General features: G+C 40.1%; 1 protein-coding gene and 1 long non-coding RNA gene across 3 annotated transcripts; both read left to right on the top strand.

Annotated features, from left to right (window-relative positions):
• The first annotated feature begins 701 nt into the window (after nucleotides 1–701).
• Nucleotides 702–10699, top strand: LOC120031439 (dehydrodolichyl diphosphate synthase complex subunit DHDDS-like). 2 transcript variants are annotated; one of them, XM_038977194.1, is made up of 9 exons: nucleotides 702–759; nucleotides 3823–3905; nucleotides 4065–4181; nucleotides 4444–4586; nucleotides 7435–7551; nucleotides 7823–7924; nucleotides 9486–9600; nucleotides 9896–10003; nucleotides 10243–10699. In XM_038977194.1, the coding sequence occupies exons 2-9, from the start codon at nucleotides 3843–3845 to the stop codon at nucleotides 10483–10485; spliced, it is 1008 nt and encodes a 335-aa protein (XP_038833122.1). In that variant the 5' UTR covers nucleotides 702–759; nucleotides 3823–3842; the 3' UTR covers nucleotides 10486–10699. The 2 variants fall into 2 exon arrangements, with proteins under 2 accessions (XP_038833122.1, XP_038833123.1); XM_038977195.1 differs by having other exon boundaries at nucleotides 715–747.
• Nucleotides 10700–12261: 1562 nt separating this feature from the next.
• Nucleotides 12262–16012, top strand: LOC120031364. Its single transcript, XR_005473733.1, has 6 exons — nucleotides 12262–12403; nucleotides 13763–13783; nucleotides 14189–14218; nucleotides 14321–14371; nucleotides 14705–14755; nucleotides 15375–16012. It is a non-coding gene; the product is annotated as an uncharacterized LOC120031364 (long non-coding RNA).
• Nucleotides 16013–16649: the final 637 nt, after the last annotated feature.

Below are 16649 nucleotides of genomic sequence, written 5' to 3'. Positions count from 1 at the left end.
GTCTTCTTTCCACCGGGTTGAACGCTCTTTGCCTGGCCTGATAAGATTGTCCGTGCTTATCGGTCTGTTATGCTCCTGCTCACCGTTCAAGCACGATTCTCCAGCGGAACAAAAAAGGGCCAGCCCCCCCCTTCTGTAACCTCTTCTTTGACGTCCCAAGGATGATCCATTCTGTATACGAATTGTTGTAGTCGCCCTCTACTGGAGGCGGCTGTACGGGTTATCTTGGTGTAGCAGCTGAGCTGTACATGGTTAGTGCTATCCGGTATTATTGGGACGTCCTTACCCTACCAGCGTTTCCCAAACTTGGTCCTGGGGGCCCAAAGGGGTGCACGTTTTGGGATTTGCCCTAGCACTACACTGGAAATTCAAATAATCAAAGATGGATGATTAGTTGAATCAGCTGTGTAGTGCTAGGGCAAACGCTAAAACGTGCACCTCTTGGGGTCCCCAGGAACAAGTTTGGGAAACCCCTAACCATAACCCTTACCTGACCTTAACTATTTTAAATCCCACTTCAGTGGGGAGTCGGGACGTCACAAGATCCCGGGTAGCACTGAGTCCAATTTGAAACCTATCCAGTAAATGTTTAAATATTCTATTCGAACCCCAGAACACCAATTTACCTGAACAAGGTTCCTGTCAATCCACATGCAGAGAAATCTGTACAAACAGTTCCAGGCGGAAGTGGTCGGTCTTTTGATTACGTCACTCCATCGAATAAGGAACGGGACGTCATCTTAAACTGTGAGTTGGAAGGTATGTGAAATATGTTAAAATACGGCTCATAATATTGATAATTCATGATCTCTTTCAACAATATGAATGAAATCGACCATTTTGGTGAAAGTGCAATTGCTTTGTACATTTCAAACAGTGTTCATCATTGGTTATCGCTCCCTGTCCGGTTTGTGTTAGCTAGCTAGCTACAGTAGCTATGATAACGTTATCTAGCTATCCAAGACCTGATCCACATGAATCAGAGATGCATAATCATATAGCTAGTTATCAGAATATGATTTGGTTAATATATCCCGTTTATTCATGCATGCATGCATGTAGACTAGTGGCGTATGTATCAGAACTAATCAGATACAGTGGAGTCCGAAATCATTAACACCCATAAAGATCAGCAGAAATGACTATAAAATAAATAATTTAAATACTGAGCAATTGTATGCTCAACATGTTTTGTAAGTTATATTATACGAATACAATTGCTCAGAGAAAGAAATGTTGTTTAACAAGTAATACATGATTTTCCCCAAAAGCTAAGGGTCAAAATTATTGACACCCTTGTTTTGGTAGCCTGGTGGTTAGAGCGTTGGGCCAGTAACCGAAATGTTGCTGGATTGAATCCCAGGGCTGACAAGGTTAAAATCTGTCGTTCTGCCCCTGAGCAAGGCAGTTAACCTCCAACAAAAACTGCCGATGACGTGGATGTCTACCAACATATTTTACAAGTAGGTATGGGGTTATTTACTGCGCATGTATTCTCATTGACGCCAAACTAGTGTTGCACGGGAAACCGAAACGTCAGTACTTTTTTAAAACTAGAACATGAAAAAAGTTTCGGTACTTATATAAATTGTGTCACGTCATCTACTGATTGAGAGAGGATCAAGTCTATGTCTGTCTATCAGCACAGCAGCATCGTCCCTGCTTCACTTACTCATTGCCATTGCTAACTCTAGCCTGTCCTGAGGAACCACTGCACTCACTGGGAGTCTTGGCTGCATCATGTTAGCTCCACACTTATGGTGCACAAAAGTTAACACACTTGAATAATGCAACATGGCATGTAGAGATATTGCAACTGTTAGCAAAACAATGTTCATTACAGGCTACAACACTTTACAATGCAAGAAGATACCAGTAGCTCAGACTGGTCTCATAGACTAGATGTAAATCCGAGACACTCAAATAGTATGATATGTTTGGTATGGTTACATAAGATAGAAAAAAACAAAAGTAGGGTGGATGGGTGTTCGAATCTCATCATGGACAACTTTAGCAACTACTTATTACTTAAAACTACTTTGCATGTTAGCTAAGCCTAACCTTAACCCTTTTAGCAAACCCTAACCCTTTAACCTAACCTTAACCCTCAATAACTCAATGCATGCACACACTCCTATTGAATATGCACTCACCTGTATTGTGAATAGGCCTAGACTACATCTTGATTTACCCAGTTTATCAATAGTGATTTACAATTCAAATAAATGATTATCGTTATGTAGTTAGATTGGTAAAAACAAAGTCAAATTGATTGTATGACTATCATTGATCCATTAATGCAGGGCTCTCCAACCCTGTTCCTGGAGAGCTACTGTCCTGTAGGTTTTCAGTCCAACACCAGTTGTAAGTAACCTGATTCAGCTTATCAACCAGCTAATTATTAGAATCAGGTACGCTAGATTAAGGTTGGAGCAAAAACCTAGTTCAAAATTCTGGTACCGTGACAATATTACGCCAAACCCACCACTGGTGGGTGCGTGACCAAATAGCTCTATTTTCATGTCATCAGACCAATGCACCGGTTCCAATCCAAATGCCAGTGCTGTTTAGCAAACTCCAGGATTTTACATTTGTTGGGTGACATGAAAACAGTGCTCTTTGGTCACACACACTAGTGGTGGATTTGGTGTCTAAATGAGAATGCATGAGCAGAAAATAACACACTACGGTAAAATATGGTGGTGGATCTTTGATGTTATGGGGCTATTTTGCTTCCCTGTTAAGGTCAACAGCATCTTGAACTTTACCAAGTACCAGGACATTTTAGCCCAAAACCTGGTTGCCTCTGCCAGGAGGTTAAAACTTGGCTGCAAGTGAATCTTCCAGCAAGACAATAATCCCAACCACACTTCAAAATCCACAAAGAAATGGTTAATTGACCAGAGAATCTATATTTTGCAATGGCCATCTCAGTCTCTGGACTTAAACCCCATTTGAAAACCTGTGGTTTGAATAGAGTATCACAGTATGAGTCATAATAACCAAAACCCTAGCGGTCAAACATTGAAATGGTTCCAATCGTTTTTCTCAGAATCATTTCCCTGTTTGACCGCTAGGTTTTATGGGTATTATGACACCTCCACTGTGGGGCTCTGTGCATATGGACTGCCCTCTTCAATAGACAAAGGATATCAAGGATCTGGAAGGATTCTGTATGGAGGAATGGTCTAAGATCCCTCCCAATGTGTTCTCCGAAAAGGGCTCCGTGCCATTATCCTTGCAAGTTGAGGTATTGAAAGGTATTCAAAACTGGGGTGTCAATCATTTTGACCCCTACCTTTTTTGAGAAAAAAAATATTACTTGTTAAACTAAATCTCTTTCTCTGAGCAATTGTATTAGTATAAAATTATATAATTGTTTTGGAGCATACAATATAGCTCATATTTGAATTATTTATTTTATACAGTCAGTTCTGCTCATCTTTATCAAGGGTGTCAATAATTTCAGACCTCCCTGTACGTCTGGTATGTGGTAAAAGGCCCCTGTAGCACAGCTCAAGACTAGAAAGTAGTGGCCTCTGAAGACCTTATCCTACTAACTGTCAATGAATGCACTGCCGTTACGTTTGTTGAAGCACCCCACTGAACTAGGCCTGTGCTCTATATGTAACTATGCTACATACCCCTCACTACTGTGTCTAATGCAACCCACGGCTATACAAACCAGGGACTGCTGAATTTGTCAAACAAGCCCAACGGCTAACCGTGTTCATAAATTGCTTGTTTATAGGTATCTGTTTATATGTATCTCTAATGTATGTAATAAGATGTAATGCATGCATCTATGATGTATCTCCACAGGGGTGTCAGAGTTTTTCAATATGTCGTGGATAAGGGAAGGTGAATTGAACTTCATTGAGAAGCTCTCAGCCAACATACTGAAGGTATGCCAACATACTGCCAACATACTGAAGCAATTTATCTATTTGCAAATGCATCCCTTCTGAGGATATTTGAATTAATGAATCACAACCACATTTTTATGATATGTAATATGGTTCTATCTGTATGGAATCCATCCACCCCTCCTTGGTCTCTCCCAGGCTGGCCCGATGCCCAAACATGTGGCCTTTATCATGGATGGCAACCGGCGCTACGCCCGCAAGCGTCAGGTGGAGCGCCAAGAGGGACACACACAGGGTTTTGACAAATTGGCAGAGGTGAGGTTCCCAGGGGACATCGGTGTCATGTCATGATGTCGTCATTGTTCTTTCTATCATAGTTGTTCTCATTCATACTTTCCCTTTTGCATGAGCTTTCACATTGTCTTAGAAAAGTAGGTAACTGCACTTCACCCATATTCTTCACCATTACCATCATAACATGTATTTGTATAGGGCTGTCACCAAATACATTAGAAATACATACTACTCTAATGTTGGCTTTACTGATGATCAACCTTGGTGGCTCCTTCCTTTTTAGACACTACGCTGGTGCCTGAACCTGAGCATCCATGAGGTCACCGTGTACGCCTTCAGCATCGAGAACTTCAAGCGGTCTAAAGACGAGGTGGACGGCCTGATGGAGCTGGCCAAGCAGAAGTTCATCAGACTGCTAGAAGAACAGTGAGTGTCAGAACAGAGGAGCCAGAGTGCTTCCATTAAAGATGCATAGGTGTGGGAGTCCCAGCGAGTGGGAGAGAAAGCAGCATAGCTACCTGCTAAAGGATGGGTTATCGTTCCACAGAAAATCTAAAAGGGCTCCAGGCAGATGTTTTACAGACACTTTAATTAAAAACTCAACAAGGAGGATGTTTCAGTAATTCACTTGGCCCAGGGTTTCACTTGGGCCAGACAACGGAAAATTTAAATTTACCGGCCATTTGAGAAATTTACCGGATCCATATGCATTGGGTGCGTAAACCATTAGGGAATCCACCCATGGTGCTCAGAATAACAGAAATCACATTTAGATTATGATCATTCATCTTAACAGGACATGCAACTCCTGTAATGAAGCAGCCAATAAAACGTAATTTTGAAACATTTGCCAAAATGGAATTTGCAGGAAAACACCATTCTAAACAGCGCAGCTTATGAGAGTGGTTCCAAGTGTGCCAAAATGTTATAACTACTCCTGTCTATACAGAAATTCATAAAATCATTCAAAATACTTCACCAGAAAGCATGACTTAGCCACAGAGAAATTGAGGATCATTATCTTCTTTAAAAAATTGCTGTGGATTGTTTAAAATCACAAGCTAGTAGGCCTATGCCTATTTGCAATTTGGGCAGCGCGTGTTGGATTAGGCTTAGCTGATTATTGAGTTGCGGTTGTCAGTGAATAGCATTTAAAATATGTGTCAAGATAAAGTGTCTTGGGTATAATTTAAAATGTTGAGACAAGAAGAATGGGTGGGGTATTTGTCGAAGATAAAGGAGTCTCTTACTAGAATGGCTCCGCTGTCTCACGTAAATTCTTAAGCATTTATTGTGTGAATTGTTTGCCCTTTGATTGTTTATTTTGATCAATTGCCCATTACATATGTGTACACTGAGAACACCAAACATTAGGATCACCTTCCTAATATTGAGTTGCAAAAAAAAATCATTCTTTAACCTGTCTCATCCTCTTCATCTACACTGATTGAAGTGGATTTAACAAGTGACATCAATAAGGGATCATAACTTTAATCTGGATTCACTTGGTCAGTCTGTCATGGAAAGAGCAGGTGATCATAATGTTTTGTATAAGCTGTGTATGTTAACAGTAGTAAATATACCGTTGATCATTGTCATGTGGTTACATACCTTTCTGTTACTGCATGTATTAATTAGTAATTTACCGTTCTCATTCTCGAAGTGGAAACGCGATTTGCTGAGTTCACAACCTGCTACACACTTGTGAGAAACATGCTTTGGTTCATTTCATGAACATAATTTGAGTTAAAAAAAAAAAGTAATGTTCTTTTGTTTGCTCCATGTGAGCGATGAGCATGTGTCTGGTTTCTTTGTCCTGTTAATGAACGCATACAAGTACGGAAATACAGGAAAGTCAACGAAGTCGTTTTTTTAACATCCATTGCGAATGATAATGATTACTATTAAAAATATAGTTCCTCACAGTAGGCTATTTGATCAATCTTTCCTACAATCTCCCCCTCGATAATCACCAAGCGTCGGTGTGAAAGAGTAAAATATAATCATCTGATGAGCCCCATATATCCACCCATATATCCAGTGGAAACTTCATAAAATACCTGAACACTTTTCCCTTAGGCAAAAACAGCTGTCTGGGCCGAGCTCACTAGCGCCTGGAAACGGGCCTGGAATTGGCTAAGATGTTGCAAGTTCACTAGCGAAATCTTCAGGCCAGACAAGGTTGATTGATTTGATACAAATGTTGCACTTTACAATGGCTCAAGTCAAGAAGATAGAAAGGGAGGCAGGAGAGGCTGAGTTGAGAGATTAATTTGATTTGAAAGAACATGAATGTATCATATTGTATGTTTTATTTTATAAGTTATAGGCGATGAGTTCAATGCGCTCATTTCTTTAGCCGCCAATGGATCATCAATGTGTCCATATGGCAGAGGATGGTGCTCTCGTATTAGTAGAATTTTAACTCAGATTTGTATGATTTAACCACGTGACTGATTTTGATAAACGAAAACGTTATTATTGAAATGAAACTGTTTCACGAAAATGCGCATATGAAAATCAGAATTGGTAGAAATGTTTGCATAAATTGTAAGCTTCCCCAAACTTGAAAATCGCGCGCTGTCAATTAAGTATTTGTAAAATAATTGCGTCCACGTTTCAATGGTCGGATTTTGCCTATAGGCTACATTGCAGCAATCTTTTATTTATATTTATTTTGTTACCTTGATTTAACTAGGCAAGTCAGTTAAGTATTCTTATTTACAATGACGGCCAAACGCGGACGATGCTGGGCCAATTGTGCGCGGTTCAAACAATTGAAGTATGTTTTCAAAATGCGTACTGCCTCCCGCTTACATGTTGAAGCGCTGATATCCCTTTGCCTGCACTTAAACGCTGAATGGGAGACGCGCTTCAATTATAAGTTGAGAAATGTGTATATATATATTTGACATGGGAATGAATTTAGAATTGTTGTGCAATGAATGGGCTTATAAATACACCAACCAGCTGAGTAGCTGCAGGAGACATCCCTCTCAAAATAGCATCTTTATGCTGTGTGCATGTGATAGTCGTCATGTATTTTATAAATCCAACAACTAACGAAAATACACACCAATTTAATTCCACTAAATTATGCAAATTAACCTATAGACCGACTGGTATTTCCATAAATTATTTTACAATAGGATTTTTTTTCTACTAGTCATTTTGGCCAGCAACAGTTTTATTTATCAGAATTTCATTTTTTTTGGGGGGGGGGGGGGGGCAAAAGCTACCCTGACTTGGTCCTGTCTGCTCTCTTCCAATCCAGAGAGAATCTGGAGAAGCATGGGGTATGCATTCGGGTGTTGGGAGACCTGACTCTACTGCCTCTGGACCTGCAGCAGCACATAGCCCGGGCTGTGGTGGCCACCAGGACTCATAACAAGTAGGCATCGCCACCTCATCATCCTGCTGCTCCTCACTTCTCTGAGGTGGCTGTGAGCTTGTGTGCAGCCACCTGAAAAACATTGCAGTTTTGACAAATGCACCAAGGTTTATTGCAGATGCTGGACTGCAGTTGTTTATAATGCAATGCAATTTCTCTATGCATAAAACAACACATGGGCTTCTGTTCAGTCATCTAAGATGTCTTCTCGAGTGGCTTCTTATAGCTGTAATAACTAATTTAATAACAGCCCACCCTCTTTTGCCAACAGATGCTTTCTGAACGTGTGCTTTGCCTACACCTCAAGACATGAAATCGCTAATGCTGTCAGAGAGATGGCTTGGGGCGTGGAGCAAGGACTTATCAAATCCAGGTAAACTACTTCAACAGAGATTCAGAAGATTAATATTACATAAGAGTGCATTCATGGCCCTCTCAAATATAATTGTTCAATTTGCATTATCAGAGATCTAGAGTTGTTTTCCGCGCGTTTCTATTGTTTCTCAAATTAATGCATCGCCTGGATCACCAACTACTTCTCAGATAGAGTTCAGTGTGTCAAATCGGAGGGCCTGTTGTCTGGATCTCTGCCAGTCTCTATGGGGGTACCACAGCGTTCAATTCTCGGGCCGACTCTTTTCTCTGTATATATCAACGATGTCGCTCTTGCTGCGGGTGAATCCTTGATCCACCTCTACGCAGACGACACCATTCTGTATACATCTGGCCCTTCTTTGGACACTGTGTTAACAAACCTCCAAATGAGCTTCAATGCCATACAACACTCCTTCCGTGGCCTCCAACTGCTCTTAAATGCTAGTAAAACTAAATGCATGCTCTTCAACCGATCACTGCCCGCACCTGCACGCCCGTCTAGCATCACTACTCTGGACGGCTCTGACTTAGAATACGTAAATACAACTATAAATACCTAGGTGTCTGGTTAGACTGTAAACTCTCCTTCCAGACTCACATTAAGCATCTCCAATCCAAAATTAAATCTAGAATCGGCTTCCTATTTCGCAACAAAGCCTCCTTCACTCACGCTGCCAAACATACCCTTGTAAAACTGACTATCCTACCGATCCTTGACTTCGGCGATGTTATTTACAAAATAGCCTCCAACACTCTACTCAGCAAACTGGATGCAGTCGATCACCATGCCATCCGTTTTGTCACCAAAGCTCCATATACTACCCACAACTGCGACCTGTATGCGCTCGTTGGCTGGCCCTCGCTACATATTCGTCGCCACAAACCCACTGGCTCCAGGTCATCTATAAGTCTTTGCTAGGTAAAGCTCCGCCTTATCTCAGCTCACTGGTCACCATAGCAACACCCACCCGTAGCACTCGCTCCAACAGGTGTATCTCACTGGTCATCCCCAAAGCCAACACCCCCTTTGGCCACCTTTCCTTACAGTTCTCTGCTGCCAATGACTGGAACGAATTGCAAAAATCGCTGAAGTTGGAGACTTATATCTCTCTCACTAACTTTAAGCATCAGCTATCTGAGCAGCTTACCGATCGCTGCAGCTGTACACAGCCCATCCAACTACCTATCTCATCCCCATATTGTTTTTATTTACTTTTTTTTGCTCTTTTGCACACTAGTATTTCTACTTGCACATCATCATCTGCACATCTATCACTCCAGTGTTCATTTTCTAAATTGTAATTACTTCGCTACTATGGCCTATTTATTGCCTTACCTCCTTACTCCATTTGCACACACTGTATATAGATTTTTCTATTGTGTTATTGACTGTACTTTTGTTTATCCCACGTGTAACTCTGTGTTGTTTTTTGTCGCACTGCTTTGCTTTATCTTGGCCAGGTCGCAGCTGTAAATGAGAACTTGTTCTCAACTGGCCTACCTGGTTAAATAAAGGTGAAATAAAATAAATATTGTCTTGTCTTGGTTGTTGTGTCCAGTGATGTGTCGGAGGCCCTGCTGGGTCATTGTCTGTACAGCAGTAACTCCCCCAATCCTGATCTGCTCATTCGCACGTCTGGAGAGGTGCGACTCAGTGACTTCCTGCTGTGGCAGGTAAGGACAAAGGACACTCCTTACTAGCTGTTTCCAGTGTGATGTTGAATGCTAATGAGATTAGCCTCTTGCCTAGCATCCTCTTTGGTAAGGACAAGACCTACTTCCTGTTCAGTGACTTCAGTGACAGACAATTGAGCCTATGGTTTAGCTGCCTCTCCCATTACCTCGTGACTTGTTCTTTGTAAATGTAGGATTCCTGGTGTTACCCATGGGGTTTATTCAGTGGGGTGCCATGTTTATAGAATGTTGCAGGCAGAAATTTAATATTTTTTTTGTCTGTGCTATCCTGTAGACATCCCACTCCTGCTTAGTGTTCCAGTCAGTCCTGTGGCCAGAGTACTCCTTCTGGAATCTGTGTGATGCCATTCTGCAGTATCAGCTCAATCACAGACCTCTTCAGGTATGAACTCTCTCTCTTTCCTTCATTCATCCCCCACATACATTCCACCGTACGATATTTACCCAACCTTTAAACGTGTGTGCACTTTTGCCACAAATGTTTGGCACATTATTTCAAGTTGTATTTCCAGCATTGAGCGAGAATTCATTAGCAGGGTCATCTGAATACCTGTAGGAAACTACTGTGTTGTGTGGAACACTGTGATCTGCTTGAATGACTGATCCCTATGTATGTTGTAGAAAGCCAGAGATCAACACAGAGAGGGACAGGCCCTACAGCAGCATGAGGCAGACCGGGCCTGTGTAGCAGACCTCCTACAGCACCACGGCAATGGAAAGCCCCTGGATGCCCAGAGGAGACAGGAAGCACTGCTCAACTACACTGCCAGCCGAGAGGAACGGGTTCAGGACTTCCTTGGTGCACTCCAGCACAAGAGAGACTCCTTCCTTACTGACTTAACCAGCCAAGCTGCTCTGGCATAAAGAGGGGATGAGGGGAACACAATGCTCCCCATCTTGAATTGGGGGAGCAATCCCATCTCTCCATCTCTTCCCTAAAGGGCTGAGTGGTTTGAAACTTCTTATTTTGTATGAGTGATTTTACCCCTATGGGGCTGTATGTGGGATATTTATGTGTGTATTCTAAGTCTGATCAAAGTCTAATAAAAAGATAAGTCTGGTAAAGAGCTAATGATTCTATAAGTTGTTCTGTAAAATCTGTCCGTCAAATGCATTCCATAGATATTCTCTTTGGATTGATATTCACAATGGAATTGGAGTACTCACTCCCAGAGAAGATACACATCGGAGACCACCATTTACCACAGCACCAGTTACACTACACGACCAAAAGTATGTGGACACCTGATCGTTGAACATCTCATTCCAAACTCATGGGCATTAATATGGAGTTGGTCCCCAACTTTGCTGGTATAACAGCTTTCACTCTTCTGGGAAGGCTTTCCACTAGATTTTGGAACATTGCTGAGGCGATTTGCTTCCATTCAGCCACAAGAGCATTAGTGAGCTCGGGTACTGATGTTGGGCGATTAGGCCTGGCTTGCAGTCGGCGTTCAATGGGGTTAAGGTCAGGGCTTTGTCCAGTCAAGTTATTCCACACTGATCTCGACAAACCATTTCTTTATGGACCTCCGCTTTGTGCACCGGGGCATTGTCATGCTGAAACAGGAAAGAGGCTTCCCCCAAACTGTTGCCACAAAGTTGGAAGCACAGACTCGTTTAGAATGTCATATGCTGTAGCGTTAAGATTTCACTTCACTGGAACTAAGGGGCCTAGCCCGAACCATGAAAAACTATATCTATTTCACTATAAGGTCGAGGGTTCGAGACCTGCTCCCTGTTGTTTCATTACAATATAGTGTATGTGTGCTGGACTGGTCAAGTAAAATTTTCAATGAATGTCATTGTGTAATAACTTTTATGGTCATGGATGCCCATATTTGACATGTAGAACATGAAAACGATATTTTTTTACCAGGTTTCTTTATCTTGCAGTATAAACGTGATTATGTTCATTTAGTTTAATGCACATTATGCTACTTATATTCATAACAAATTGTACATCCAAATGGATGATTTGTAACATAGGTAACTTTTTATATTGTATCTTGGATCATTGACGGGGTGATGTACACTGCAGGCATAAAGTTTCTAAACCCAGAGGCGCAACATCGCGAGACTGCCGGGAACGCTTGCGAAGCAGACAAGGCCGGGGTTTGGGGTTAAAGAAGTCAAAGACAGAAGTGAAACATTCTTCCTTGGTTGTGAATTTTCTCGAAATGTAGATACAACCCAATGTATTAAGTAGTTGAAAATATTATTACTCTAACTTCGTGAAATTGACCAACTGACACGTTTTCATTTCCGTCAAAAACAACTGAATGGAAGGGGTACCTTTGATTTAATGGCCTGCAAATGCGCAGTTCGGCGCGAGACGAACCTTAGACCCGATTACGTGTTTCGGCGCCTGAGTTTAGCTACCCGCGGTCGCCTACAAGCGTGATCGCAGATTTTTATTGGAGAAGCAGTTTCTCCATATCTTCATACTGTACTGTCTTTGCTGCAGTCTGTAGATCCTGCAGAAACCACGCCACCTTGTTACAGCGGTGGTATTTTTCATGCACTCTCTCTTTAAGAACATGGAGACGCCCACAAACACGTGATTTGTTTTCATCCAATGTCTGACTTCAAAATATAAAAACTGGTTCAAACCGGTTTCTATCTTATATTTTACATTCGGTCATTATTTTACATTCACCATTGTTGCATTGCTAACGTGGCTAGAAGAGCTTAGTGAGATACCCAACAACTTCAATTTAAAAAAAAATATTTGCAATTGTGTTGCAATTCCCGAACAATCATCAATATGCCTAAAAGAAAGGTAAGGAATGCTTAATATTCCGGCTAACAAATATATTTGTATTTTTTTTTGCTTGCATCTTTCCGTTTTAAAATTGCATTTGGTCTCCATCAGTACTGTATGTCGTCGTTTAGAAATGGCGGCAAAATGGGTCATCCTCTCAACGCAGTCATCAATATATCAAATAAACCGTATAAAAAAAGGACAATTACATAAGAAATAAAGTGTAAAGATATTAACCATATTTATTAAGGTTATTCGTCCTACATTGAGCATACCTATGACGGGTTCATCCACTCAAGCTAAGTACGATTTGTGCATCACACGCTAGGTGTTTCTTGGAAGTTGTGAAGAAGCTCGCGGGGCTCAACTGCTGTATTTCATACATATAACGATTTAACTATTAATTTATGTAGTTCAATGTGCTCCCTGCGAGCTTCTCGGTGTCTAGTTTTCTAGTCATGTTTGAGGCAGGCTTGAATCGGTGAGCCACAAAAATTGGTGGGAAAAGATGCTTGGTCGTTTTTCAATCATTTGCACCCGACGCAGCGCTTAAATGCAATCTTATGAATCCGCTACTTTACCAGTAAATACTAATTCCTTGCTAATGCATTTTTTTCAACAAACATTATCTAGAGTTGTTAACGTTAACTTCAGTCATTTTCCCCAGCCCTGCTAATTTCAACGTCAGGCTGCCATCTTGCATAGCCAACATTAGTTAGCATCTTTGTGAATGCACAAACAGCATATGTGCTTTTCAATGACCTTTTCTATTGGGTTTATCGTTGAACCTCAAAGTTATAAAAAAATAAATAAAAAAACACATCACTGCATCTTTTGCCGCTTTAACTTCGTCGAAATAATGCTGATAGGTAAATTTATTGAGCGCGAACTTCATCTTGTTGAAGGCTGTCGAGCGCGAATTGACGCAAAACAAAGGAAGTGCCAAGCGCGCCCGACTGTTGTGACAGGACAGATTTGAATTTGAATATGCGCGGGAATTCCTTCGAAGTAAGAAGTAGCCAAGAACAGTGGAAATGTATGGCATCAAAAATGTGTGGCTAAGTCGCTCACTTTGGTGTATGTAATCCGTTATGCAAAATATATATTATACAAAAGCCCAGCATGTTCTCTGGGGATGTGATGCTTCATTTTGATCAAAGGGGGCCTACATAGAATAAGAGAGGGCAACAATGGACATAACATCCGCTCCAGTTACCTTACTTTTTGAAAAGGACCTATGCTTTTCTACCCAGGCATATGCAGTACTGTCTGATACATTAGCTGAATTTATTATTCAACGTATTTAAAATTTGCATTAGGAATTCCATTTCCACAGTTTCTAAACATTTTTCTTCTGCTTTTTTCTTCTGCTTTCAGAGTGCTACCAAAGGCGATGAGGTATGTATACAAGTATTCACAATGTTAATTCTAAACTGTTAACTAGTGTATTTGTTTATAATTTTTACACTTTAACTGACCTACAGCTTACAAATGCTGTATAGGATGTTCGTAAAGTCTTGAGAAATTTGGTCTACATAAATGCTTCACAGATAATTTGTAAACACAATTTTATACATAAAGGGTGATATAAAAGGTTGGTGCTTTTTCAAATGTGGCATTACTCGTTTGAAACCCTTTATAAAGCATGACATTTGCTTATTAATGATAATTTGTCGATACATCTATGCAATCATTATTTATGAAGGCTTCCTTATGCTTTAAAAGTTGTAGTTTGTTAAAGTGGGATCGTTATAGTAGTAGTTGAGTCATGGTTAGATATGTAACATGTGTTTCTTTCTTTAGCCTGCAAGACGTTCCGCGCGTTTGTCATCTGTAAGTATTACCATTGAAATAGGCTACTTTAGGATCTGTACATTTCTTTGTATTGCAAACTCATGTGTTACTTACCCTTATTACCGTCTTATTTTTTGGCAGAGACCTGTGCCAAAACCGGCGGCCAAACCCAAAAAAGCGGCAGCACCCAAAGTATGTTAAGTATTTGTTTCATCTGTCTTTTATTAATAAAGTTAAACTTGTTGGAGTTCTTCAATGTGCTGTTTTTGCATCTAGTTTATTAGCAGTTGTGTTAACCCTTAGCCTAAGCGTTATTGATTCATGACCTTTGGCATCAATTCAGAAGTTGTCCTGTTATATTTTTTTAACAGCCACATGAGGGAAAGCCTCATAAAAAGAATCTCAAGTATTTGGCACTGCTGAGCATTTGACAAGATGCATAACATCTTGAAGGAAGTGAGAGGGGAGAGAATACACTTACTCTTTCAGTAGTCACCAGTGGCTAATGTGTTTTTTCTTCTTCAGAAGGCAGTCAAAGGAAAGAAGGCAGCTGAGAATGGTGATGCCAAGGCTGAGGTTTGTTTCCTGAAAAGATCTGTTTGCTATCTCTATTCAATGTGATTCTTCCCCCCGCCCCTTAGGGTTTAGATTTGGTTTCACTTTAGGCTGTACATGACTTTGTCTGCAATCCATCAGTTACCCTTACCAGAAACAAACAACACTGCCCCTTGATGGGGATTCAACCTCTTAGGGGATGTGATTCATTCAGCCCACCTGTACATACATGCATTATATATTTGATGGGCACTCAACTCAATTATGTGTGAATTGTGGAATGATATTAACCAAGCAGTTCTGTGGAAATTGATATTACACTGTTATTATAGTGTTAGGCTTCTATGTCATTTATTTGCTTCTTGCCCTTTATTTGCTTCTTGCCCTTCTGGCATAAGTTAGTGCATGTAATTGAATTGATTTGCACAAAATAACTGGTCTCTAGAAAATATATTATTTTCACTGCAACAATACAGTAGGCCTACAGGGTTAGATGCACTTCAATATACGTAAATAGTTGGTTTCTTATTTTCTATTCTTTTGAAAATAACAAAGTTGACTTTTTCCCCAAGGTTATTCATTGCATATAAACTTCTTTTTTTTTTTGTATGTCTGAAATAAGTCCATTCTTCATTTCTAGGCGAAAGTTGAGGCCGCTGGAGACGCCAAATGAAGAACTGTTGAAGTTGTGATCATTCTGTGTACTTGGTGACTGTACAGTTTAAAATAAGTATTTTTTACCAAGTTTTTTTTATATTAAAAGATATCATTTATAGTTCATTGTGGGCTTACATTTGAGGTAATGAAGCTGTTCCAAGGGGTTCTCATGTTCATTACCATTTTTATGCCTTGTTTAAATGAATACCGTCCATATCCTGTCCAAGTAAAACAAAAACAAAAAAAACTTCTAAACCTGTTTTTAACTGCTGAATGTTATTTTCCTACATAAATCCAAACATTAAAGGCAGCTAAAGTGTGTTTCTAAAATGTTTTAAGAGGAATAGGGTTTTTGCCACTCCTTTTTAGTTTTTTAATATTAATTACTTACCAAATGTTTTGAATCAACATCAGCTCTTCTCATTCAGGAGACATAAGACAGTTTGAAAGTAATCACTAACTTGTATTAGGTCAACACACAATCACCACACAAAATTAATAATGTGAACTTAATCATTTGTTCTATTGTTTATTTTATTAAATTGTTCTGTAAAAACAGTGGAAAGAGCTATTGTGACTCCTATGAAATTTAAATGTTCTTGAATAAAATGATAAAAAGGCTGTTTTTGTTTGATTTAGTTACATATCATTATCAAACATTCTTTGTTAGTTGTTGACATGCTAGCTTGTGCACAGATCCACATGTTTTCTAGACCTTTCACTAGCCTATTGGGCAGGGAAATCAACTGCTTCCTCTCAATCTGTAGATGGGGGACCCCAGACCTGCTCAGCTGGTGCTTCTTCCTGTGAGAAAAATACATAGGATGAAAGTGGATGGATTTTATTATTCTCTTGGATTATAATACTGAGGCCATTTCTCTATGCTGCCATAAAAATGCATTACCTACCATTTCCCCCTCTAGAGCATCTGCTACTGTGTCAGCAAAAGTATGTTGTCTCTGCTATGTGGCAGTTCTGTGTTGTAATTTTTCTACCACCAATCCATCCCTTTGTTCATAAATGTAATGCATGGCTGAGGGGTATACAGTTCATTAGGAAAGTATTCAGACCACTTGACTTTCCACAGTTACATTACAGCCTTATTCTTAAATGGATTACATTGTTTTTTCCCCATCAATGTACACAATACCCATAATGACAAAGCAAAAACAGATTTTTAGACATGTATATATTTTTTTTAACTGAAATCTAATTTACATAAGTATTCAGACCCTTTACTCAGTACTTTGTTGAAGTA

The sequence above is a fragment of the Salvelinus namaycush genome, chromosome 37 (genome assembly GCF_016432855.1).
Source record: "Salvelinus namaycush isolate Seneca chromosome 37, SaNama_1.0, whole genome shotgun sequence".
Taxonomy (NCBI): domain Eukaryota; kingdom Metazoa; phylum Chordata; class Actinopteri; order Salmoniformes; family Salmonidae; genus Salvelinus; species Salvelinus namaycush.
Note: the sequence above shows the minus strand (reverse complement) of the source record. Positions and strands in the feature narration are given on the sequence as shown.